This window comes from Sceloporus undulatus, chromosome 4 (genome assembly GCF_019175285.1).
Source record: "Sceloporus undulatus isolate JIND9_A2432 ecotype Alabama chromosome 4, SceUnd_v1.1, whole genome shotgun sequence".
Taxonomy (NCBI): Eukaryota; Metazoa; Chordata; class Lepidosauria; order Squamata; family Phrynosomatidae; genus Sceloporus; species Sceloporus undulatus.
The window spans coordinates 199,487,240-199,512,916 of NC_056525.1; the positions used below are offsets into that span (position 1 = coordinate 199,487,240).

The following is a 25,677-nucleotide window of genomic DNA, read 5'->3' on the forward strand; positions in this document are numbered from 1 at the left end:
GCCCTCTCCCTCCCTGTCATGTGCCATGGTGCACATCAGGAATATGGGGGCACTCACCAGGTGTCACCCCTCTTTGGTGGTGTCATACAGTGTGGTCCACACACCCCACATCTCCTTAGTGATGCTACTGCCCCTACAACATCTTTTCTATCACACAAGGTGTCAACATTCTTTTCCAGTTTACTTGCTTTGTGAAACTGGAACAAGTGGCTCTTAAACTAGGAGAAAGCTTTTTTTAAAAAAATCATTGAATATAAAATAAATAAGAATGTGAGTGGTAAGATCACAATTCACAGTGATGAACTGTGCATGCTTTGTTTTTCCAGAGGTAAAGTGAATAGGAAAATTTCACTTTGTTTGTTTTATTATTTTCCAGAAAATTAGATCTTCAACTACTCCTGATGCTTCATGACAGAAAACCATGATTTGGTTTATTGAAACTATGAAAAACTGGAATGGATGCACTTACTTGCATGAATATCTCAGTTCTGTGGTTTGCTTATGTTTTGTGCTTCTCTTTGGGTTGCTGTTTTTTGCTTTACTGTTCTACTTTGTATATTGTTTTATGTCATTTTACCTCTACTTATACAAGAAAATATATAACATGCCAGAGGACATGCAGAACAATTTATGGGATAATCCAAGGCATGTAGTTTCTTATATACTGTGTCAAATTGGAAGGATATTTCATGGTAAGCAACTGGTTTTTTTAAAAAAATATTAAACTGGAAAGACTCTATAGTTTTAGGAGTGGGACTCCAGAATTCAAATGCTAATTTAGGCTGTTGCCACACGGCAGAATTAATGCAGTTTGAAACTGATTTATCTATCATGGCTCTATCTTATGGAATCTTGGGATTTGTAGTTTGTTATGGTACCAGAAGTCTCTGACAGAGAAGGCTAAATATCTCATGTAATGACTGAGCCCACCTCTCCCTCCCTGCTGTGTGCCATGGTTGCTGTGCCTGTGCCAAGAGGGCAAGATTAAGGGATGCAGGTCAAGCTAGGCAATGAGGTCCAGTTTCTCGAATCCAAAACCCATCAAGGACTGCAGATCCCATCTCAGTGTGGATACCAAGTTCAGAAAATCAGGCTTCAGTAGTTAAAACTCAAGAAACCTTTATTTAACAAACAATAGATCCAGTTGAGTGACAGTCATTGTCAGAAATAACAGGAAATATTAAAATCGCCTAATTTCTAAGAACTGGTATTTTTTAACATATTTCCTTATGATGCAGGTGATTATCACATTGCTTTTAAAGTGCCTTATCCCCGACGGGATAAAGGCACATTTAATTTTAAAACTGGATGTTATCACACTTGCCGGTGGCCAGGCAAATGCAACCAATATCGGGGGCACTGCGCTCCAGCGGTTCCATTCCTACTTCTCGGGAAGATTCCAGATGGTGCAGTTGGGGGACACTTGCTCCTCTAAGAGGGACCTAACATCTGGGGTCCCTCAGGGAGTTATTTTGTCCCCCACTTTGTTTAACATTTACATGAAACCGCTGGGAGAGATCATCCGGCGGCATGGGGCGCGGTGTTATCAGTACGCTGATGACATCCAAATATGCTTCTCTGTGTCTCTGACTGTTGCAGTGTCTAAGGATGGCGTCTCTCCTCTGACTGACTGCCTGAAGTTGGGAATGGACTGGATGAGGGAAAACAAACTCAGTCTGAATCCAGAGAAAACAGAAGTACTTGTGATAGGTTTCTCAGGCCTGGGGAAGGAAATGTATCCACCTGTCCTGAATAGGGTCACACTTCCCCTGAAGGATGAAGTTCGAAGCTTAGGAGTACTTCTGGACTCATCCCTGCAGTTGACATCTCAAGTAGATGCTATGGTCAGAAGTGCTTGCTATCAGCTTCGGTTGATACATCAGCTGCGACCCTACCTGGGCCAAAGGGACCTTGAAACTGTGGTACATGCTCTGGTAACCTCTTGCTTAGATTTCTGTAATGTGCTCTACATGGGGCTACCCTTGTACCAAGCCCGGAAGCTTCAGTTAGTACAAAACATGGCAGCCAGATTGGTCACCGTTGCATCCAGGTTTGACCATATAACACCTATTTTGAAAGATCTCCACTGTCTGCCCATTCGCTTCCGAGAGCAATACAAGGTGTTGGTTATTACCTATAAAGCCCTACATGGCTTGGGCCCGAGTTACTTGAGGGACCGCATCTCCCCATATAATCCGCCCCACACACTCAGAACACCTGGAAAGAATCTGTTGGAAATTCCTTCGTCCAAATATGTTTCCACTTCCCAGATGGTCTTTTCAGTGGTGGCCCCGCGAATTTGGAACAGTCTTCCCAAGGAGCTCTGTCTAATGACCCCCCCTAGAAACATTTAAAAAGAGGCTTAAAACCTTTCTCTTTTGTCAAGCCTTCCCCTCTGAAGAATGAAGTTGCATTTCTTCGTTCCCATCGACTCTCTGCCTTACCCTCTTGAAGGATTGTGTTTAGAATTTTTTTATTTGTATGATTGTATTATTGGATTTTATCTATTTTTATGAGATGGTTTGTAATGGTTTTAATAGTCTGTAAACCGCTTTGATCTACAGAAAAGCATTATACAAATAAAATTTATTATTGTTATTATTATTAATATGCAGCTCAGATCCCAGCCGCACTTATCCAGCCGCTTTTCAAAAATGGCAAAATCTTGTTTTTTAAAAGCCGTTGGATGAGCGCAGCTGGGATCTGGGTTGCATATGGGTTGCATTTGTCCAGCCACCAGTGAGTGCTATAAAACCCCTTTTAAAAATTAAATATGCCTTTATCCTGTTGGGAATAAGGAGCTTTAAAGGCAATGCAATAATCTCCTTACTCATTGCCTCTCACTGATGTTGTTGTTGTGTGCCTTCAAGTCGTTTCTGACATAAGGCAACCCTAAGGTGAACCTATTGTGGGATTTCTTGGCAAAATGTGTTCAGAGAAAGTTTGCCATTGCCTTCTCTGTGGCTCAGAAAGTGTGACTTCCCCAATGTCACCAGGTAGGTTTCATGACTGAGCCCATTCAAACCCTGTTCTTCAGAGCCATAGTCCAATGCTCAAACCATTACAACACGCTGGCAACAACAACAACTGATGGAAATTCTTATTCCTACTACTTTTGGCCATGTGTTGTTGTTTTTTTCTGCAGCCTAAAGGTTTTAAGGAATTTCAGTTCTCTCCTCCTCCTGCTGCTGCCCTTTTAAATTGCTTTCTTTTGAAAAAGCATCAGTACATGTTTGAATTGGTTTCCCCTTTTAATTACAGTCAGCAGTTAAAGATATAAGCAAAATAAATAAAATGTTTATTTTTAAAGTTGCTTAATTAAACTACACAAAATTTCAAAGTTCAAGTGGGCTCAATTCTTGTTCATTATCATTCACAAATACACGTCTCCTCTCTTTCCCATATTGCCCCCTTCTTTGTTGTTATCACCATATTCTATCTCAGCATTTGTGTCTGAAATCGCAATGAGTTAACAATACCTCATTCTCTGAGGATACCAGCCGCAGATGCCTGCAAAACATCAGGAATAAACTCTTCTAGAACATGGCCACATAGTCCAAAAAACCCACAAAAAACTATAACACCTCTTTTGCTGTATAATGCATAATCCCCTACATTTTATGGCAGGCAAACTGCCTATGCAACTCCTGACACTCTTGTGTCAGTGACAGATTACAATAAATAACTGGAATACAAAGCATTCAGTTAGTTGCCCAACATTTCAGTAATTTAATTAATATACATAAGCCCAAGGATCTTATCTATAATTGTGAACAAGTAATGGCTGCACATCCATAGCAGTCATGCCTCATCAGGGCATTGTGCTAAATACCACAAAGTTTGACAGGCTGTTTTTGATTGTCACCTAAATTACAGTGCTTCAAATTTACAGTGTTTCATCACTGGCCATCCAGGGTGGAGATTCCTTGATGACATTTCTGAGATGTGTCATCAATGCAACACTTAGGGAAGGTATTGTTCTAGCTAGTTTAAAGAAAGCGGTTGCTGGGTCGCTTCTGAAAAAACCTTCCCCGGACCCCCTGGATATAAAAAACTATAGGTCAGTGTCCTATCTGCCATTTTTAAGCAAAGTGGTCGAGAGGTCTATTGTCCTTCAACTCCAAGTGGTCTTGGATGAAACTGATTATCTAGATCCATTTCAAACCAGCTTTAGGACAGGATATGGAGTTGCAACAGCCATGGTAGCCTTAGCTGATGACCTTTGTTTAGGTATCAGTAGGGGAAGTGTGATCCTGTTGGTGCTTTTAGACCTCTCAGTGGCCTTTGATATGGTCAATCATAACATCCTGTTGGAACGCTTGAGAGAGTTAGGAATTGGGGGCATTGCACTGCAATGGTCCTGTTCCTTCTTCTTGGGCAGATTCCAGAGAGCGATGCTTGGAGAAAGCCACTCTTCAAAAGAGGAGCTTAATTATGGCATCCTTCAAGGCGCCATCCTGTCCCTGATGCTATTTTATATATATATATATATATATATATATATATATATATATATATATGTGTGTGTGTGTGTGTGTGTGTGTGTATAGCCGTTGGGAGAGATTTACGCAGAGACCTGGGGCGGGGTGTTATCAGTATGCTGATGACACCCAGATATATATCTCCATGTCTTGTTATACAGCTTCAACTACAAATGCTATCTCTCCCCTCAATTAATGTCTTAAGGCAGGAATGAACTGGATGAGGAAAAACAGACTAAAACTGAATTCAGACAAAATGGAGGCACTCACAGGAGGGGCTCCAACTCCATGTATTGGGATACATCAACCAGTTCTAGATGGTGTCACACTCCCCTCAAAGGACTGTGTTTGCAGTCTGGGGGTGCTCCTGGACTCATTGCTCCATGAAACTGCTGGTAGAGGCCATCGTGAGCTTTGAGGTGTGGTGTCATCAGTATGCGGATGACACCCAGCTCTATCACTCCTTTCCATCTGACTCCAAGGAAGCTGTCTCTGTGCTGAACCAGTATCTGCTGTCAGTGATGAACTGGATGAGGGCAAAGAAACCAAAGCTTAATCCAGACAAGACAGGGGCTCTTATAGCATGCCTACTGCACCCTAACAGGATGCAGCTGGTAACATTTGGACTTGGAAAAATCACAGCTGAAGCATGTCTGGGAGCTGGGCTGCAGCTGGGCTGTACTCAACCAGCAGAATTAGTGGCAAATTATATGCAATAATACCCACCAGCATCCCATGTCCCTGATGCATCCCGTTAGGGTTCAGTTGGGTTAAATGTGTATGCGATAAGCTACACCGGTGCTCCTGGTCAGTAGCAAGGCAGATCAGGGAACTGAGGCTTTGCCTGTTCTGGCTGGGATTACATTCCCCCTGAAATCTCAGGCTTGCAACTTGGATGTCCCTCCTGGAGTCCAATCTGAACCTGGATGACCAGCAGTGGACCAGCTATGGTGACACCTGCCTTGATTACCTCCCGTTTGGACTACTGTAACACATTCTATGTGAGGCTGCCTTTGGAAATTGTTCAGAAACTTCAGTGGGTTCAAAAACATCCTTCTGGCAGGGCTTCCTCTTTCTCACCTCCGTCCTTTAATTTCTGTCCAGCATTCAGCTGCAGGCATTATCACATATGCCCACCTCTCTGACCATATCTCTCCTGTGTTGGCATCCCTTCACTGGCTCCCTCTCCCTTTCCACATTCAGTATAAGCTCCTGATGTCCACGTTTAAAGCCCTCCATGGGCTGGCCCCTCCTTACTTATCAGACCTTCTTTCTCCTCACCTTCCCACTCGGGCCCTCCGTTCTAGTAGTCAAGGTCTGCTGTCCCAGCCCAGGATTTCTTCTGCCCCATCTCGGATTCGCCCCTTTTCACTCGCTGCTCCTCACTCCTGGAAACTTCTTCCCCCGCGAACAAGAGCTATCACTTCTTTAACCAGCTTCAAAATGGAGTTGAAGACCATCCAGTTCAGAGAAGCGTTCCCAGGCCTTTTTTAATTGTCGCTTGCCCCCTGGATGAAGATTAACCATCCATTATGAACCCAAGCCCTTCCTCCAGTCCCCCTGCCTTGGTCCAGGCCTTGGAGGTAGAGAGGAACTGCTGGACCTCATCCCCTTCCCCACCACTACTCCCTTCTCCTTTTGTGTGGTGTCTTTTTAAATTGTAAGCCTGAGGGCAGGGAACCGTCTAATTAAAAAGACTGTATGTACAGCGCTGTGTAAATTTACAGTGCTTTATGAATAAAGGTTAATAATAATAATAATAATAATAATAATAATAATAATAATTGCTACAGCCAGAATGCTGACCAGCGGCAGTTTTAGAGAATATATAACTTCCATATTGAAACAGCTTCACTGGCTACTGGTTCATTTCCGGGCACAGTTAAAAGTGCCGCTCATGACTATAAAGCCCTACACATTTTAGGTCCAGACTATTTGAGAGACCGTATCTCCCCATATGAACCAGCTAGAGCTCTAATAGCCTCAGGAGAACTGTCAAATTAAAAATAATAATTGTAAGCTGCTCTGATAGCCTTTAGGGTTGAAGGGCGGGTTATAAGTACTCTAATAACATAATAATAATAGAAGAAGGCTTTCTCTCAGTCCCGCCACCAGGCTCACATGGTGAGGATACAAGAGAGAGACTTTTCAGTGGCTGCTCCCACCCTGTGGAACTCTCTTCTGCGGGAGACTAGACTGGCCCCTTCCCTGCTGGCCTTTCACCAGCAGGTAAAAATGTTGCTATGAAAGCAGGCTTTTTAAAATGATGGAAGCCTGGTTTTATTTTATTTTATTTTATTTGGGGGGGGGGAGTAATTTTAGATTATGTTTTTTAAACTTTTGTTTGTTTAAATTTTAACTTTCATAGAATCATAGAATAATAGAGTTGGAAGAGACTACAAGGGCCATCCAGTCCAATCCCCTACCCATGCAGGAAATCCAAATCAAAGCATCCCCGACAGATGGCCATCCAGCCTCCGTTTGAAGACCTCCAAGGAGGCAGACTCCACTACACTCTGACGGAGTTTGTTCCACTGTTGAAAAGCCCTTACTGTCAGGAAGTTCCTCCTAATGTTGAGGTGGAATCTCTTTTCCTGGAGCTTGCATCCATTGCTCCAGGTCCTGTTCTCTGCCTGAGCATTCTAAATACCCCTCCTTAAAACTGCCAATACCAGAATGCAACAGGAGGCAGCTAGAGCAGTCAAAGTGGAATAGTAGCACTATAAGAGTATAGTGTGATAAACATCTGAGTGTGTGGTCATCTGTTCTAGAAAGGCATCATCCAATTGCTCCATCTGACTTGGGGGTCTATAGTAGACTCCCACAATAACGCACGCCTCCCCCAGCACTTAAACAAAATTAGGCTTCTGGCCACTCCCACCAAGGATCCACAGCAATATCCCAAGTTTAAAAAGGTCAGATCTCACCAAAGCATATGGAGAAAGAAAACCAGCTTTCCTCCTGGAAAGAGTGTCGTCATGTTTTAATTAGGTTATTTTAATTGTCTTTAAAATTTTGTTTTAATATGTTTTTATATTGTGAGCCACCTTGGGTCCCTTTTGGGAGAAAGGGGGCATAGAAATAAAATAAAATAATAAATGAATTACTCTCACTTCCAGATGTTTTTTCCCCCCCAAAAGGCATTACCTAAGCCTAAAATGGCCCAGGAAGTCCTAAAAATATATGAAAATACCCTCACCACCCCCAGAGGCCATTTGGGGGCAAACAAATTCCTAGTTGTGCAAAGTGTCAACCTAAATTCAAGATAACTGGAATTGGATTTTGCAGAGCAGGGCAGTGTAGGGGGTGGGGGTGGGGGTGGGGGTGGGGGTGGGGGTAAAGCAACCTCTCACACAGTTGCCCACCTCAGTTTTATCAAATACATTTGGCCACTTCACTGTGGCTGCTCTCCAGGTGGTAAGATAGAAACTGTGACGGAGGGATGACGGATGTATATGGAGGTGAGGCTTTCTGCATCTCTATGGCCTCTTTGGCCATCTTTTCCAGCAGAAATAGAAGTTTCAAAGAGTTTGAGCAAGCAGGGGAAAGGAAAGAGGCCATACAGATTCTTCATGAATCACCCTAAAGCCTTGGTAGTTCAGAAAGAAAAAAGGCACAACTAATTAAAGCAAAGGAGAGAGGAACCAACCTGGCTGATACCTCCAAGCTCACCTATCTACAAGTCTTATTGCTACTAGAACTGGAGCCTTTTGCAAGTGAAGTCCTTGTGGTGTCCATAAAGCACTCCACCTCTTCCTTCCTTGGCCTCACTCTTTGAAAAATAGAGGGGAAGGGATTGAAGAACATACAATATTCCTTATTGGCTTCTTGGTCTTGAGTTCACTCCCTGTAGAGATGTCAGAGTGATAACTGGAAAGGGGTCCTATACCTGTGTTGGTTTTATAGAAGAGGGAATCTCAGCAAATGTTGCTTGTTACCAGGTTGTGTAATAAATAGCAACAGTTGAAATACTCTATTCTACACAACCAAAACAAAGTATGGGAGTCCCCTCCCCCCCAGTTTTCTGCTGCTTTCCAATGTCCTAGTTTCTCTCCTCCTCCTCCCACTTTCCCCTTTTATCCTCTTCTTCATTGGTGCAAAGTACAAAAGTAATTTGCACTCCAGAAACTTAGTAGGAAAGATGACTGGGTAGAATCCTGCCCTTCCCAGGAGTCTCAGACAAAGAAAAACTTCTGCTACCTCTCCTACCTTGCTTGTTCTTCCTCATTAGTAAGTTTGTCATCTTGTTCACACTCTGATGGAGAAGGCTATGAAATATCCACATGATTGAACTATCACAGAATTAAACAAAATAAAAGCTGCCAAGTAGATGTTTTTTAAAAATGTTGTTTCACCCAAAGCTTGGTGGGACAAAAATATTTCCACATGTTTCCCAAATGCAAGTTCACAGGGAAAGCTGTTTGTTCACCCAGAATTACCACAAGGGAGTTCCTACCTCTCTACTGAATAATTACAATTTATTATCCTAAAATGATGTGATTTAAAATAGAGCTTTCTCCTCTAACCTTGGTTTTATGCACATTTTGACTAAAAACCATTCAATGTTTAAATTTATGTTTCTGTACTTACCTGTGGAACCTTTTTTTTTTTCCAGATTATGAAGTTATTGGCATGGAGAATGTTCCAAAAGGACCAGGGATTATTGTTTTTTATCATGGAGCTTTTGGCAATGACTATGGGTTTTTTATATCTAATCTGTATTCAAAGACAGGCAGACTTTGTCATTCTGTGACTGACAATATTATGTATCTTCTACCAGGTATTGTACTTGTAATTCTACATTTTAAATGGAAATATTGCAAAATTGTTTGAACTGTGAAAATGGTAGAGGTAAATCCAACTCTCGGTCCCAGCTAGAAGAAGGCATTCACAGGAATCAAGCTAACACTATATAAGTCCTTTTTGGTTCAATAGAAATACTCTCACTGGGACTGTCAATTGGATTTACCTGATAAAAGAAACCAGCTAGCTAACTCTGAAAAAGCATTGTTATAGCTCTGTCTAGAAATGGGGACCTGCAGTGATTACCCATCTAGTGTACAAGCTTCATCCAGTACATAACATTATTATTATTTGTGATCAGTATTTGAGAGAGAGAGAGAGAGAGTGTGTGTGTGTAATATAAAAGTTCTTAGGCTTTCAGAGATCTTCCTAAAACTGGGCTTTGCTTTGCACGAAGGAAATCCTTCAATGGAACTGAACTGTGTTTTGCAATCAGGAAAGCTGTTGCACTGGAGAGTACTCTTAAATACACACTATATTCTTTCCTTGATGAGAACATGTCCCAATTCATAAGAATTCCATCTAGTTTCACCCATTCTTTTAGTTGCCCTGCTCTTGATTATACACTGTCTTAGCCCTGCTGCAGTATGGCCTCTGAGATTTTTTTCCAAACTGGAATTTGAGACCCATTTTCTCCAATCTTGCCTCAACAATAATATAAAGTACTAGAGTGTTTCAGAAACTTTGAGAACTCCCAATCAGAGTTAAAGATACAGGTTTATTGAGCCTTTCTTGGACTGTGATACATCTGGTTGTTGTCTTTTCAATTCAATGAATCAGAAAGTCTGATGGAAATAGATCACTGGCTTAATTGTTCCATCTGGCAAATGCCAATAACAGTTATCAATTATATACTGTTCATAGAATCATAGAGTTGGAAGAGACCACAAGGGCCATCCAGTCCAACCCTTTGCCAGGAAGGAACTCACAATCAAAGCACCCTCGACAGATGGCCACCCAGTCTCTATTTAAAAATCTCCATCCTCAATATGACAGTCCTTCAAATATTTAAACAAGGTTATCACATCACCTCTTAACCTTCTCTTCACCAGACTAAACATATCGAGTTTTCTAAGTCTCTCCTCATAAGGCAAGGTTTCCAGAACCTTCACTGTTTTGGTCATCCTTCTCTAGACACGCTCCAGCTTCTCAACATCCTTTCTGAATTCTTTTCATCCTGGAGAGAAGTGACCAGTGGGGTCCCACAGGGCTCTGTCCTGGGCCCAGTGCTATTCAACATCTTTATCAATGACTTGAAGGGAAAAAATGGGGGAATACTTATCAAATTTGCAGGTGACACCAAATTAGGAGGAATAGCTAATACTCCAGAGGACAGGATCAAAATTCAAAATGACCTGAATAGAATAGAAAGCTGGGTCACAGCTAACAAAATGAACTTCAACAGGGAGAAATGTAAGGTACTGCACTTAGGGCAAAAAAAATGAAATGCACAGTTATAGGATGGGGGACACATGGCTTAAGGACACAACATGTGAAAGGGATGTAGGAGTCCAAGTAGACCACAAGTTGAACATGAGTCAACAGTGCGGTGCGGCAGCTAACAAGGCAAATGCAATTTTAGGCTGCATCAATAGAAGTATACTGTCTAGATCAAGAGAAATAATAGTGCCACTCTATTCTTTGGTCAGGTCCCACCTGGAATATTGTGTCCAGTTCTGGCCACCACAATTCAAAAAGGACATTGAGAAACTGGAGCGTGTCCAAAGGAGGGCGACTAAAATGGTGAAAGATCTGGAAACCATGCCCTATGAGGAATGACTTAGGGAGCTGGGTATGTTTAGCCTGGAGAAGAGAAGGTTAAGAGGTGATATGATAGCCCTGTTTAAATATTTGAAGGGATGTCATATTGAGGAGGGAGCAAGCTTGTTTTCTTCTGCTCCAGAATCTAGGACCCGGAGCAATGGATGCAAGCTCCAGGAAAAGAGATTCCAGCTCAACATTAGGAGGAACTTCCTGACTGTAAGGGCTGTTTGACAGTGGAACACACTTCCTCGGAGTGTAGTGGAGTCTCCCTCCTTGGAGGTTTTCAAGCAGAGGCTGGATGGCCATCTGTCGGGGATGCTTTGATCTGGATTTCCTGCATGGCAGGGGGTTGGACAGGATGGCCCTTGCAACCTCTTCCACCTCTATGATTCTATGATTCTATGAACTGTAGTGCCCAGAACTGGAAACAGTATTCCAGGTGAGGCATTACCAAAGTAGAATAGAGCAGCACTATTATTTCCCTTGATCTAGACCGTGTACATCTATTGATGCAGCCTAAAGTATCATTGACCTTTTTAGCTGCTGCAATACACTATTGACTCATGCTCAACTTCTCCTCTACTAGGACTCCAAGATCCCTTTCACATGTAGTCTCGTTAAGTCAGGTGTCCCCCAACCTGTATTTATGCATTTAATTTTTTCTGCCTAAGTGCAGAACCTTACATTTCTCCCTGTTGAAATTCATTTATTAGTTTTGACTCAGTTTTCTAATCTATTAAGGTCATTTTGAATCTCTCCACTTAGTATTAGCTACTACTCCTAATTTGATGTCATCTGCAAATTTGACACTTCTCTCCAGGATGAAATTGAGCCATTGCTGAGTGTGGCCAGTCAATAAATTACTAATCCACCTAACAGTTGCATTGTCTACCCCTCATTTGTTTGCAAGAATATTATAGGGGACCTTGTCAAAGGCCCTATGCCTTCTGTCCCCTCCTGCTGCCTCACTTGCCTGGCCAGGGCAACACATCTGTTGGGGAACTAGGGAAGGGAAGGCTATGAGATATACACAGCCCAAAGTCTGCCAGCAGCACTCCACACAGGATGACACCCTAGCTAATGATGTTACTGTACCCAGAGAGGAAGGGGTCAAAAATAGGCAGGGATTACACCAGGAGGACAAATATGCCAAGTTGTTGCAATTTTGGCTGCTAAGCTTGTAATGCCCATTATATATCCTCCCCATAACTTACACTTTAGTTTGCAAACATCTGGCAATACCTAGCCCGGCACAGTAGTAACTTCTCCACCATACTTTCTTTCCAACACCATTTGTTCCAGAGCTTAGAGAACAACCCTGAAAGTCAAAGCAGGCAACTGCACTCATTCAGCCTAATGCAGAAACAGTGTTGTGCCATTGCTGCCCTCCTGCTCTTGTTGCCCAGAAGCAATAACTAACACACAATATTTCTAAAGAGATATACTTACCAACAGCACAAAGAAATTATATTAGTTTGGGACACAGTGTCACAGACATGATAGCAAAGACTTGAGTCTGTGCACACCAACATATGTATCTCAAAACATAACAAGATCAAGGGCCAAAGGAATATAACATCATAAGACATGTAAATCATCCAACAATTGAAATATGTTATGACAAAGTTCTCAACACAGAAAATTTAGTATTATTTGCAAGCAAATAAATATGATATCTGTTACGTATTCTATTCTATTTTGTTTTGTTTTGTTTATACCAATGTTGTATTTTTATAGGATTGAGACCCCTGCTTAATGTGTTGTGTCTCACACGTGGTAGGAAAGCTGAATGTCTTGAAATCCTGAAGGCAGGCCATTTATTGGGGATATCACCTGGTGGAATGAGAGAAGCACTCTTTAGTGACCATCACTATGAACTGATCTGGGGTAACCGCACAGGCTTTGCTCAACTAGCTTTAGAAGCCAAAGTGGTGAGTGATCTCTCTGTGGTAATTATTTCTCAAATTATGCTTGGGATGCTATGCCATTTTAGGAATATAGAAGCACTGTGATAACAGGAAATGTGGAAGTAAACCTATAGACAAGGAATTAAAGTACATTCCAAGGCAAACATCCTACAAGGTAGAGATCATACTGGTAGAACATATGTCTCTACCCACATACGTATGGGAAAGGCAGAGGCAGCAGTGGTGGTATGTGCTTTTTCAGTGTGCAGCAACAATTGGAACAGGGGCTGCCAGGCTAATTCTGGCCTGGAACAGACAGGTCGAATGTACCGTCCTGGCGCCGATACTAGGGTTAGGCACCATGCACCAACTGCACAGTCCCTAACCCTAGCACAGTGTGGTGGCAGAGTAATGGCAATGTCCTATCCATACAGGCAGCCCCATTTTGACATAAGCGGCATGCAGCATGCACACATCACTGCATGTCGCTTGTGTCGTGAGTGTGCTAGTGGCACACTCGCGGTGTCACTCCTGCATTGCAAAAAGAACCTGGAAACACCAGGTTATTTTTACTTCGGCGGAACAGCACGTGGTTTGGGGGCTGCCTCGTCCCTCTGGAGTTAAAACGGGTGAATGCAGACTGCTATTTTTCAGTGGTCTGTACTGCCCCTCTGTCTTCCCAACCATACATTACCTGTAGAGGCATGCCCAGACTAATGCTTGGTGCTCTTGGGCATGAAGGTCATCTAGTGCTGATCAGTGGGAATGTGGAAATGGAGTAGTGCCCTTGCTTCCTTCTATCTGTTGTTTCACACTAGAGTTTAGCCCTTCCATACAGTCTGAAAAAGTACAGATTGATTTGTAACCCTCTTGTATGTATCACCAACCAGTTGTTCACCCAAGACTAAAAGGGTACAGTTGTTCAGCAGTGAGAACTATCCAAAAATTTAGGGGTCAGACAAGGCTGCATCTTTTCACCCTATTTGTTCAACTTGTATGCAGAACATATTATAAGAAAAGCAGGCTTGGACACAGAATAAATAAAATAAATAAATAACTTTATTTATATACCGCCCTTCGAAACATCAGGGCAGTTAACAGCAATATTCAATACAATTTATAAAAACAATACCATTAAAACAGTAATAAAAGAACTTGTGCCAGATCACAAACAACTGACAGAGGGGGGAAGAGGACTCTCAGGGCAAAGAATCAGGGGTAAGCCTGCTTGAAAAAGAATGTTTTTAGCCCCTTCTTAAATTGGGCCAGGGAGGTTGCTGAACGGAGCTTGATGGGCAGCGAGTTCCAGAGAGTGGGGGCCGAGATGGAAAAGGCCCTTCTAGTGGTGTTAACCAATCTAGCCTCCGGAACTCTTAACAAATGCTGCCCGGTGGATCTGAGTGTGCGGGGCGGATTGTACGGAGAGAGGCGGTCCTTTAAGTACCGTGGGCCCAAGCCATTTAGGGCTTTATAGGTTATAACCAACACCTTGTATTGCGCCCGGAAGCGAATAGGCAGCCAATGTAGGTCTTTTAAGACCGGTGTTATATGACTGGTCCTAGATGTATTAGTGACCAGTCTTGCTGCCATATTCTGCACTAATTGCAGCTTCCAGGTATGGTACAAGGGTTGCCCCAAGTAGAGCGCATTGCAGAAATCCAACCGAGAGGTTACCAGAGCATGTACCACTGTTTCTAGGTCCCCCTGGCTCAGGTAGGGACGCAGCTGGCGTATCCGCCGAAGCTGATAACAGGTGCTCCTGACCGTCACGTCCACCTGAGATGTAAGGTGGAGCGACGAGTCGAGGAGCACCTCCAGACTGCGTACAGAGTCCCTCACGGGAAGCGTTATCCCATTCAGGACAGGTGGAACCACCACCATCCCTGGGCCAGGAGAACCTATCACAAGTACTTCCGTTTTCTCTGGATTCAAGCTGAGTCTGTTTTCCCTCATCCAGCCCATTACGACTCCAGACAGGCCACGAGAGGAGAGATGCCATCCCTGGTCACTGCATCAGTCGGAGACATAGAGAAAATTATTTGGGTGTCATCAGCGTACTGATAACCCCGCACCCCATGTCTGTGGATGATCTCTCCCAGCGGTTTCATGTAAATGTTGAAAAGCATGGGAGACAGAATGGCTCCTTGAGGGACCCCAGATGTTAGGGATCTCTTGTCGGAGCACACGTCTCCCAGCTGCACCATCTGGAACCTCCCAGAGAGGTAGGACCGGAACCACTGGAGCGCAGTGCCCCCGACTCCTACCTCTACCAGGCGCTTCAGAAGGATACCATGGTCTATGGTATCGAAAGCCGCTGAGATGTCCAAGAGCACCAACAGGGACACGCTTCCCCCGTCAATGCCCAGACAGAGGTCATCGACCAAGGCAACCATGGCAGTCTCAACCCCGTAACCCGCCCGAAAGCCGGTTTGAAATGGGTCTAGATAATCCGTTTCATCCAGGATCAATTGGAGCTGGATCGCAACCGCCCTCTCGATCACCTTACCCAAAAATGGCAACAGCGATACAGGCCGATGATTATTATGCATCAGGGGGTCAAGGGAGGGCTTTTTTAATAAAGGTCTTACAGTGGCCAATTTTAAATTCGATGGAAATTGCCCATCCCTGAAAGATGTATTAATAATCCGGTGTAACATTGAAGTTACCACTGGTCTCCCCTGAGCCGCCAGCCATGAGGGACAGGGATCGAGAGAGGAGGTCGTCTTCCTAACACTCCTAAGGATCCTGTCCACATCCTCGGTACTTACAGACTCAAAGTGATGCAGTTTAACCAAGTCCACGGAAGCTCTGGGTAGAAGCCTTGATTTTTGCCTCCACCAGGAAATGATCCGTCCATGACAAGGGGGAAATATTCAATACGTCCATCCACGGAATTTCCATGTCCGTACAAAAGACCAAATCGAGTGTATTACCTGCAGAATGCGTAGGCCCTGAGACCAGTTGTGACAGGCCCATGGCTGTCATGGTCTCCATGAATTCCCGAGCCACACCAGATGGAACATAGTTGGCCGCGAGGGAGATGTTGAAGTCTCCCAGGACTAAAAGCCTGGGGGACTCCAGCATCAGCTCCGAGACCAACTGTGTCAGCTCGTTAAGGGAGTCTGTTAGTGCATGGGGTGGCCGATAGACCAACAGAATCCCTAGACTGTCTCTGGCCTTCAGGGTCAGGTAAATACACTCAATATAGGACGTTTGACGCACATGGTTCCTGGTTAGAGACAAGGTGTTCTTATGCACCAAGGCAACACCGCCTCCCCGCCCACCTAACCTGGTCTGGTCCTTCATTGAGAACCCGGCAGGTAGGGCCTGAGCCCATACAGCTTCTCCCTCAGGCCCAGGAAGGAGGCGTGAACATAGGAGGAAGGAATATCAACAATCTAAGATATGCAGGTGACACCATAGTACTAGCAGAAAACCTCACAGACCTGGGACACCTATTAAGGAAGATTAAAGAAGAAAGTGCAAAGACAAGTTTAGTGTTGAACATACAGGAAACCAAAATAATGACCACTGAGGACCTTCACAAGTTCAACCTAGACAATGAAGAAAGAGAAATTGTAAAATAATTTCCATACCTGGGATCAAACATTGATAGAAATGGGGATTGCAGTCATAAAATCAAATGAAGATTAAGAATGGAGAGGGTGGCTATGAAAGATATATATAAAAGTCAGAATCATACAAGCCATTGTATTCCCTATTCCCTATGGATGTGACAGCTGGACAGGGTATGGGTTGCCTGAATTAAGCAGAGCAGTGGAGGACAAGGGTATCTTGGAGATGTCTCATCCATAGTGTCATCATGAGTCAAGATCAACTTGAAGGCAGTTAACAATAACAACAAAGCAAAAACATAGTCTGCATGTAGGTGTCAGGGATCCTAAATATATCTGCAGTTTTAATGATCAAGTATTTAACAAGCCCACTCTTCTTTGGACCCATTTTACCTTAATTGTACAATTAAAAAGTTGGGAACAGTGAGAGATAGAAATAGGGAATATGTTTGAGGACAAATTTTCACTTAATTACCCTAGTGCCTAGCACTAAATAATTTGAGACTTGTAAAGAGGTTCACTGTAGCTGACCCTGAATAACATTATACAGTGGACCCTTGCTGGGGTTTGGTTCCAAGATCCCCCGTGTATAACAAAATCCATGTATGCTCAAGTCCCATTAAATATAATGACATAGCAAAATGGTATCCCTTATAAAAAAATGGAAAATCAAAGTTTGATATTTGAAATATATACTTTTTTTTAACATTTTCAAACCGTGTATGCTTGAATCCGTGTATAAAAAATCCATGTACAAGGGCTGGCTGTAATGTGCAGTCACCTCTCCATTTTGGGGGGGGGGGGTCCTTTCCAAACCCCCCCCCCCCAGTGAAAACAGAAATCCAACTATATTCAAGCCCTATTGGCTTGAATGGTGACACAGCCTCGCGGGCACCCACGGGCGCATGCCCCATTCTAAGTCTCTCTGTTTGCCCCTTGTAACAATCTTCCTTCTATATGATGAGGTAACAAAATTATAAATCTCTAGCCTCAAATATATAGTTGGTAGCGTGTTCAAAAACTCATCACTTAGGCCAAGCAGATTGATTGTAAATCAATAAAATAAGTTTATTTTAGAAACAGAACAGAATAAAAGATTGTCAATAATAAGTTGTTGTGAACTTGTCTCTTAATCAATCAATTGCAGAGGTTTACAGAAACTCTTATATCAGATGCGACCCTTTTCCTAATCTTTAGGCCTTCCCTTGGTCTAAAAGATCAAATTTACTCGTTTTAACACACTGTCCCCTCAGAGACTTCAAGACTATAACCCTTCTCGGGACTAGTCTTTTCCCAACCTCTCCCAACCAACCCCCTCCGACTTCTAACTCCCCCTTCTCAACTGCCTCAGAATCTTTATAGCTCCAGCCGGCCTCTGATTGGTTCAGAGTCTCTGGCTCCTGATTGGCTGACTCAAGATTCCGAGCACCACACCCCTCACAAGTAAGCAAAGGACACAGATACAAAGGCCCGGAACAGACAGGCCTTTGCAGAACCCTCGTCACGTGCGAGGGTTGCCTGGTGGGCAGAGCGCCCACACTCCCGGCAACCCTCGCATGTCATGGACGTGCTGCAGCGTAACAGTGATGTTATAACTGCTTCCTCTTCCAGATGGGGGTGCAGCTGTGACATCACCGTGCTGGCTCTGGCGCTTTGCGGCATCGCCGTGGTGCCGCAACAAGAAGCTGCTTCCAGGCGCTTCTTTTTTGCTCCGCAGCAGCACTGCACAATTTGGTTGCTGCAGTACTCCTGCAGAGCAAAGAGGCGCCAGGGAGGCGCCTCTTTTTGGTGCTCTGTACTGTGCCAAAGTCCACACAGAGGGACGACTGTATATGATATAAAATATGCAATAGAAATTACAGAACCTGCAACTATTTCAATTCAGTCCCAATGACCAACTATAATCATCTGCCTTCCTGCTTTTTCAGCAACTGTGAAAATGCCTCTTTGCCCCAATTTCCTCCTTTCCAAAGGTCCATGCCTAAATAGGAGGTGTCATAATGATGATCTTCCTATTATTTGGGAAGCACAGGTAAATGTCTACTCAGGTAACAAAGTGTTAAATGATGAGATGAGGTTAAATTACATGTTAATGGGGCTCAGCATCACAGAAATGACAAGAGAACAACTGTCCAGTGAGATGGCCACTTGGGCAGAAGCTCAAACTTTTGAGATCCTTCTCAGCAAGGTTATAAAAAGCCTCAAGTGACCACAAGGCAAGGAATTTTAACAAAGGGACTCTTGGGTAAGGACTTCTGTTTTACCTAGGGAAGCTGGTCAAGGCTGGACAGAAGCATCCAGATTTCTAGCTACCTACTCCCCCCCCCCCCCAACAACATCAAGAACTACAAATCCTATCTGATCTGTAAGTAGAACAGGAGAGTGTCTTAGCTAATCACATCAGGGATTTTGGTTATTTTACTGACTTGGCTGGCATGATCTAATCAGTCTGTAACTGTGACTCCTACATGTGCCTGAAGGGAAGATGTAAAGAGATAACTTTTTGATATGGAGATTTCTTACTTAGAATAAAGCCATTGTCAGAGCTATCCACCCTGCCAATTTCTACTGACCTGATTCATCAAAGTATATTTTTAACTTCAGTGTGAACTGGAGAAACTAGAAAGTTAAGAGAAATCACTAAGGAAAAAAAACCTAAATAACAATGCAATAAGTTAATTGAAGATTTCATTCCTAGCTCTGAGATGAAGCATAAGCCTCTGTTTGGAATGGCTCAAGACTTTGGACAAAGTATCAGATTCCAGGTAGTCAAAATATTTTGAGAGAATGGATAACTCCCTAGAAGGATAGAGTTAGCATACTTTAGGAAGAATTTTTTATTGAAAAATCTGGTTGTGCCCCTGTTGACCCTAATTAGCTAATCAGACGCACAGTAGGTTTGAATATTATAGTCATTTGCATTATTTCAATTTGTGTTAACCAAATTATAATAGTTTCTCACAAATTATCAAAGCTCTTTCTAGCACCACTTAATAAGCAATGTGGGTGTTCACAGAATAACATTACCCCAGAGCTCCTTTCCATAAATATGCTAGTGCAGACATATGTGTTGACATGTAAACTCAACCTAGAAACATACAAATAGGCCTTGTAATCCAAGGTAGATTTTTTCAGGGGGACTGACAACTGAATTTAGGCCATATTTAGAATGCTGTTCAGAGCCACTAACAGTGCAGATATTTTGTCCTGAATATTATGCACATATATTCAGAAGATGGAGATGTGTCATCCATGGGGTTGCTATGTGTCGAGGTCAACTCAAGGGTAGTTAACAACAACAACATTCAGATGTAAGTCCAATTTGGTGCAGTTGCAAGCAGGTAAATGAGTGGGAGGTTAAATCATAAGTAAAGCGAACTAAGACTCACAGTTTAATGTTTGTAGATAGCTGAAGAGGCAAGAATCTGGTTTTTGTAAATTATAGTGTTGAAAAAGTTGTATCTATTAAAAGACATGATTTGACTGAACATAATTTTAAATTTGTGGGGGTTTTTTAATTGCTGTTTCTTTCACAACTTTGGTAGAAAAGTTTAATTATATGCAACAAAAGTTTTATCAGAAATTTCAATGTCAACTCTTTCATTTGTGAATTATCTGTGGTCATAATGGACTGAAGCACACAGCTTGGAAGGAGTGGACAGATGCCGCTCCAGCCATGATCAGGCCTGGACCGCAGCACCCAAACATCCCACTCCTGAAGCGGTCTGCCACCACAGTCCCAAGCAGGCCACAGCAAGAGTGGATTGTATCCACTCCTTTTGGGGTTAGCCTTTTTCTACTTAGCACAGCCTCGGAGCAGCTTCTGTCAGCTTTGGGGTCATGTGTCATGTAAATGCCAAACCCCAAAGCAACCGGAAGCTGCCTTATTAGGCTCATGCATTTTAGGACAATATTATTTGTTGGGCTTTCAAAAAAAATCATTACAAGGGAAAAACTGAAATATTTCTGTCTTAGTCGTTTTTTCTTTCTTTTTAGCCCATCATTCCCCTGTTTACACAAAATATTCGTGAATCATGCAGAACAGTTGGACGAACACGTGAGTTTGATTTCTTAAGTCACTTCTTTAAATATCTTAATGTCTTCCTCCATATTCTTTCCTCAATCTGCTCGATAAGTATCTCTTACTTGTAGCATACTGTATCTCTTTATGAAAATGTGTGCGTATGAGCTATAAAGTCTTATTCAGATAAGCATCACTGTGTATAGGGAAATTCCAACCCCACCTCCCACTTAGAGTTAAGAATGGAGACATTAGTGAAATGAAGACAGTAGTTCATAGTATGCTAGTGCAGATATTCTGCATTCAAAATGAGCCATCAGCCACTGGAGCAATCATACACTTTCACTTTCAATCTACCCAGCAACAGCATACAACAACATATAGCAAATCACACGAGTGCAGTAGATATATTTTAATTGATTATTAAACAACTATCATTAAGCAATAATGATAATGGAAAATTACTTGCAAGTATCAAGTGAAAACTGTTCATGCTGAACCTTTCCCTTATATCTGAGATTGACAGTATTATTAGTAGAAAGTACCACTTTGTCAATGATAGGGTGAAGCTGTTCTGGAAATACTTAATATGTTTTTCCTTTAAAAGACATTATATAATAACTCTTCAGCTTCTAAAATTTTCCCTGGTTAAAGATATATTTTCATTTAGCAGGGTTCTCCCTAACTTCAGCCTCATGGTCACTCTCTGACCTTTCCACATTAGCAGCTGAGGCTGACCATAACCTGACCATCTTCAAGGGTCTATTTCACTATGGGATAAATTTTGGATTAAAGTCTCAGACCTTGGGGTGCAGTTTGTCCCTCAGATATGGGCTTCTTGATTTGCTGTGAAGCAAAAAATGCAGGGGTGGGAACTGTGAAGCCCTCCAGATGTATATCAGCTGGAACTCTCATGATAGTCAGTTAGCTCTTGGGGAAGAATTTTGGGACTTGCAGTTTAACAAGCCTTAGATGACCATATCGTTCCCATTCTTGCAATATTATATAACTGCCCAATCAAAGGGGATGAATCTCCAATTAAAGTTAATTAAAATAACCACTCTGTAATAAAGCAAGATAAAGCATTTAAATCAATATAATGAAATTAATAAACAATCTACCAATTGCTTTGTTAGAAATCTAATGAGCAGTATTTAAGATCATGTAGTCTAGCTCTTGGGTTATTCAGTTCTCATTTCCTGGATTAGTTTTTAAAATCCAAGATGTCAGAGGAAAAGCTGATATAAAGTTGCATTCCATGAACTGGACATGTTATTTCACATCCTGAACAGGGTTATCAAGATGGTTATATGAACGAACTCGAATAACATGCCTTCCTGTTTTGGGATATTTCCCTGTCAAACTACGTACATACATTGGCGAGCCAATCCCATATGATCCAAATATAACTGCACAAGAGTTAGCAGAAAAAGTAAGTTAACTTGTCCATGGATATAAGAAAGTCAAATCCAATTGCAAGTAATATATTTCATTTTTCATTGTATTATGCATAACTACTTACATCCTCCCTGTATGAATCCATAGCCCTGTGCATAATTATATTTTTCACAATGTACTCTCTCTCCCATTGTTTTTATTAAAACTAATTTTAACTTACCAAAACCAGAAAGGTGGTGTCATTATATTACCTAAATGGCAACCTAGATGTAGTTAATGTGTTCACACCATGATGGGATTGTGCTAAGATAAAGATCTACCTATGGGCTGCATCTTTCAAAATCCTGTGGCTTGTAGTTTGGTGAAGAACTAGAGTTGCAAATTCCCAAGATTCCATAGGATATCATTAAAGTGGAAGCATAGCATTATAACTGTATAGTGCAAAAAGGCCCAGAGTCTATCCATCTGTAACATAATCTTTTTCTTTTCCTACTGCCTAGATTGGCTGTTCAAGGGAACAGGGAATGAGATTTTGTTTGGTTGTTTGTCTTCATCTGTGGCCCTGAACCATGGACACAGATTTTTAGTCTACTACTTTAGCTCCTGAAGCCAAATGACAAAAAACAAAGGATTTTTCAGAAAAAGCAACTGCAGTACAAAAGTCCAGTTGGAAAAGCCCCACTGTAGAAACAGATGGACGAAGAGCTTTAAACTGTGTCATGTATTCTCAAGAGCTTTAAGCTGTGTCATGCATTCTCAAGGCAGATGTAGAATCCTCTTGAACAGGGGTAGGCAACCTGCGGGCCCTCAGGCCGGATGCGGCCCGGCAAGGCCTTGGGACCGGCCCCCGCCCGGTCCTGCCGCCAATTGCCGCCGGAGCCTTTGGCCTCTCATGTGAGGGCGTGGGGCCTTTGGCCTATCAGGAGGAGGCGGGCAAGGGGGGGCAAGTGGCAGGCAAGGGGGGCAAGCAGCGGGCAAGGGGGGCAATTGTCTATAGAAGCATGCATTTATATTAACATGCATTTATATTAACATTTTTTTAAAAAAAATCAGCAAAAGTGTCCTCCATTTGAAAAATTTGTCCTACATTTGTCCTGGTTTATTTATTTAATTAATTTTTAAAAATTATTTAATTATTTAATTTTTGGCTTCGGCCCCCTAGTTGTCTGAGGGACAGCAACCCGGCCCCCGGCTCAAAAAGCTTGCCTACCCCTGCTCTTGAAGGACATCTTGGACATGCCTAATCCAAAGGGAGGCCTGTTCTCAGTTAAGTGGATAACTTCAGAAGGGTAAAAGTAGTCTTCAACAAGGGAATTGCCAGTGACTACATTCACAAAGTCATGAGTACAGATGAGGAAGCCAGAACAGATACCCCAAAGAATCTGACAGAAAATTCAGTACTGTTGGTATGTTCCACACAAGTGAAATATGAAATATATACTGTATGCTGCATATTAAATGAAACCTAAAAACAGATATTGGCTCTTTACAGAGCACCCAAAAAGGGTGCTCTGCTGGCTCCTGTGTTTGCTGCGCGAGGGAGTTTGCTGCACGGGTTCTTCTTGCAGCACAGTTGTGACACCACAAGGCAGCAATGGTGCACTTGCAGCGTCACAACCGCGCCGCGACATGCAGATGCTAAGCGTCCATCACGGCAAAATGGCGGCGCCCATGTGTATAGGGTATGTACCCCTAGTACATACTGGGGGTGGAGAAAAGGCCCGTCTGTAACGGGCAATTATTAGGCAGGGTGCATAAAGACTGGTTAAAATTACCAGAAAGTCCCAGATTTTATTCCTGTGGTTTTTGTTAAATTTCATTTTGAAGATCCATACATGTTTTGTTTATCTGAAAATATTTTCAGTCCATTCCTGGTATGAGTTAAGGTGTACTTGAGGGCAGTTAATAATAGCAACCTGGTACAAGCATATATATATATATATATATATATATATATATATATATATATATATACACATACACACACACACACACACACACACACACCAGTTGGTTTATTTTAACTCAGTATGAAATTGGAAAGGACAGGAACAAAATTTGGAACTTTTCAATCAGTTTAAATGCAAACTCGGTTGCTTTCTACTTATTGGTTGATTTGATGTTTATCCCACCATTTTCCCAGACTAGGATCTAAGATGACTCACAATACAGTTAAAATATTATTAAGACTAGCGTAAATAAAAATCAGAATGGTCTGAAATAGTCAGGCCAAATAAAGGGGCTTCTGGCTGCTTTAGAGGCATGCTGTTTACATGACACACACCCCTGAAGTAGTCAGAAGGAGCTGCCAAAGCCCACTCTAAGTTGCCACCCACCCATTTGGGACTGCGGCAGTGGCCCGCTTTAGGAGCAGGCCATCCAGTCACCACAGTCCTGGCCTGATAGGGGCCGGAACAGCCTCTGGCCACTCCTTATTGTCGGTCTGTTTTACCCCTGTTATAAGGTTAATAGAATTAAAACATTAAAGCTAAGTTTAGCTAAAATATAATCAGATATGATACTGAAATAAAGAGACGCAGTGTTGTGTAGTGGTTTGTGTGTTGCACTGTAGCTTTGGAGACCATGGTTTGATTCCCAACTTGAATATAAAACCCACTGGGTAACTTTGGTTAAGTCACTCTCAGCTTCAGGGGAAGGCAATGGCAAAACATCCAAGAAGGCCGCATGACAGGTTCATGTTAGGTTCATATTTCACTGAGCCTTAATTGTACATGTTAGCCCATTGTTCTATTCACAGAATACAATTGCTTGATAATCAGAAAATCCAGATACATTTAGTCCGTTCACACAAAGGTTTTTCAAAAATTGTCTTATGATTTTATGTGGTACCTCTCTCCATTTACTTAAAATTACTATAATGTTATGTATTTCCTTTTTTGTTGTTGTTGTTGTTGTTTTGTTTTCACAGACAAAGATTGCAATTGAAAATCTTCGTGATAGATACCAAAAAATACCAGGAAGTATATTAACAGCCCTTGCAGAACGATTTCAGAACCATCACAAAGAGAACTAGTCTTCATCCATCTTTCAGATCAGATTGATAGGCACATGTCTAATAAAAACTTTCATACCTTTCTGAATAAGATGTTTAAAACAATTTTAAAATACCCTTGATGCATGCATTCCAGTACATTATAATTGTAGTGTGTCATAAGAAAAAACCCCGAGTGGAGTAGATTCAACTATTATTTTTAGCAGGAATGTAAAGATTTCACAAAAAAAATGTACCAAAGCTTACATTGCTTTATTGGAATATTGTGAAATGGTTCAGTGATGCTTTGTGTATTTATTACTAAATGCTATATTTTATTATTCCAAATTTCATTGGTCAATGAGGAATTATTTATAAATGCTTTTGTTTCTATCTATTTGAAACAATATTCAATTGTTTTTTCTCTCTTCATTGTGCTTGGAGGAGAGGTATTATTAAGTTCTTTACCATGGACACAGGTATCCTCATGATGTTAGAGTTTGAGTCAATAACTCATGTTCCTATGTACTGTCCTTTAGTCCCTTTATGTTATTTTCCTTTTTATTATAATATATAAAAAAGCAAACTTTTCTGGAAACTGAATAGACCTTCAGATGCATTTCATATCTCTTTACTTCTTTCAAACCAGAATGCGACTATTTTTTATCAAACTAGTTAAATTTTGAGCTGCAGCATGTAAAATATACCAGGAATTAATTTTAAAATTTTAATAATT

The 25,677-nt window shown here is 42.0% G+C and overlaps 1 protein-coding gene across 1 annotated transcript; it reads left to right on the forward strand.

Annotated features, from left to right (window-relative positions):
* The first annotated feature begins 442 nt into the window (after positions 1–442).
* On the forward strand, positions 443–24,983 carry LOC121929127 (transmembrane protein 68-like). The gene is made up of 6 exons (XM_042464441.1): positions 443–692; positions 9,097–9,261; positions 12,786–12,979; positions 20,527–20,587; positions 21,844–21,983; positions 24,879–24,983. The coding sequence occupies exons 1-6, from the start codon at positions 443–445 to the stop codon at positions 24,981–24,983; spliced, it is 915 nt and encodes a 304-aa protein (XP_042320375.1).
* Positions 24,984–25,677: the final 694 nt, after the last annotated feature.

Coding starts and splice junctions, on each gene's coding strand:
- LOC121929127 (XM_042464441.1), top strand. CDS start 443: ATGAAAAACTGGAATGGATGCACTTACTTGCATGAATATCTCAGTTCT. Junction 12,980..20,526: donor TAGCTTTAGAAGCCAAAGTG/GTGAGTGATCTC, acceptor CTTTCTTTTTAG/CCCATCATTCCCCTGTTTAC. Junction 20,588..21,843: donor CAGAACAGTTGGACGAACAC/GTGAGTTTGATT, acceptor CATCCTGAACAG/GGTTATCAAGATGGTTATAT.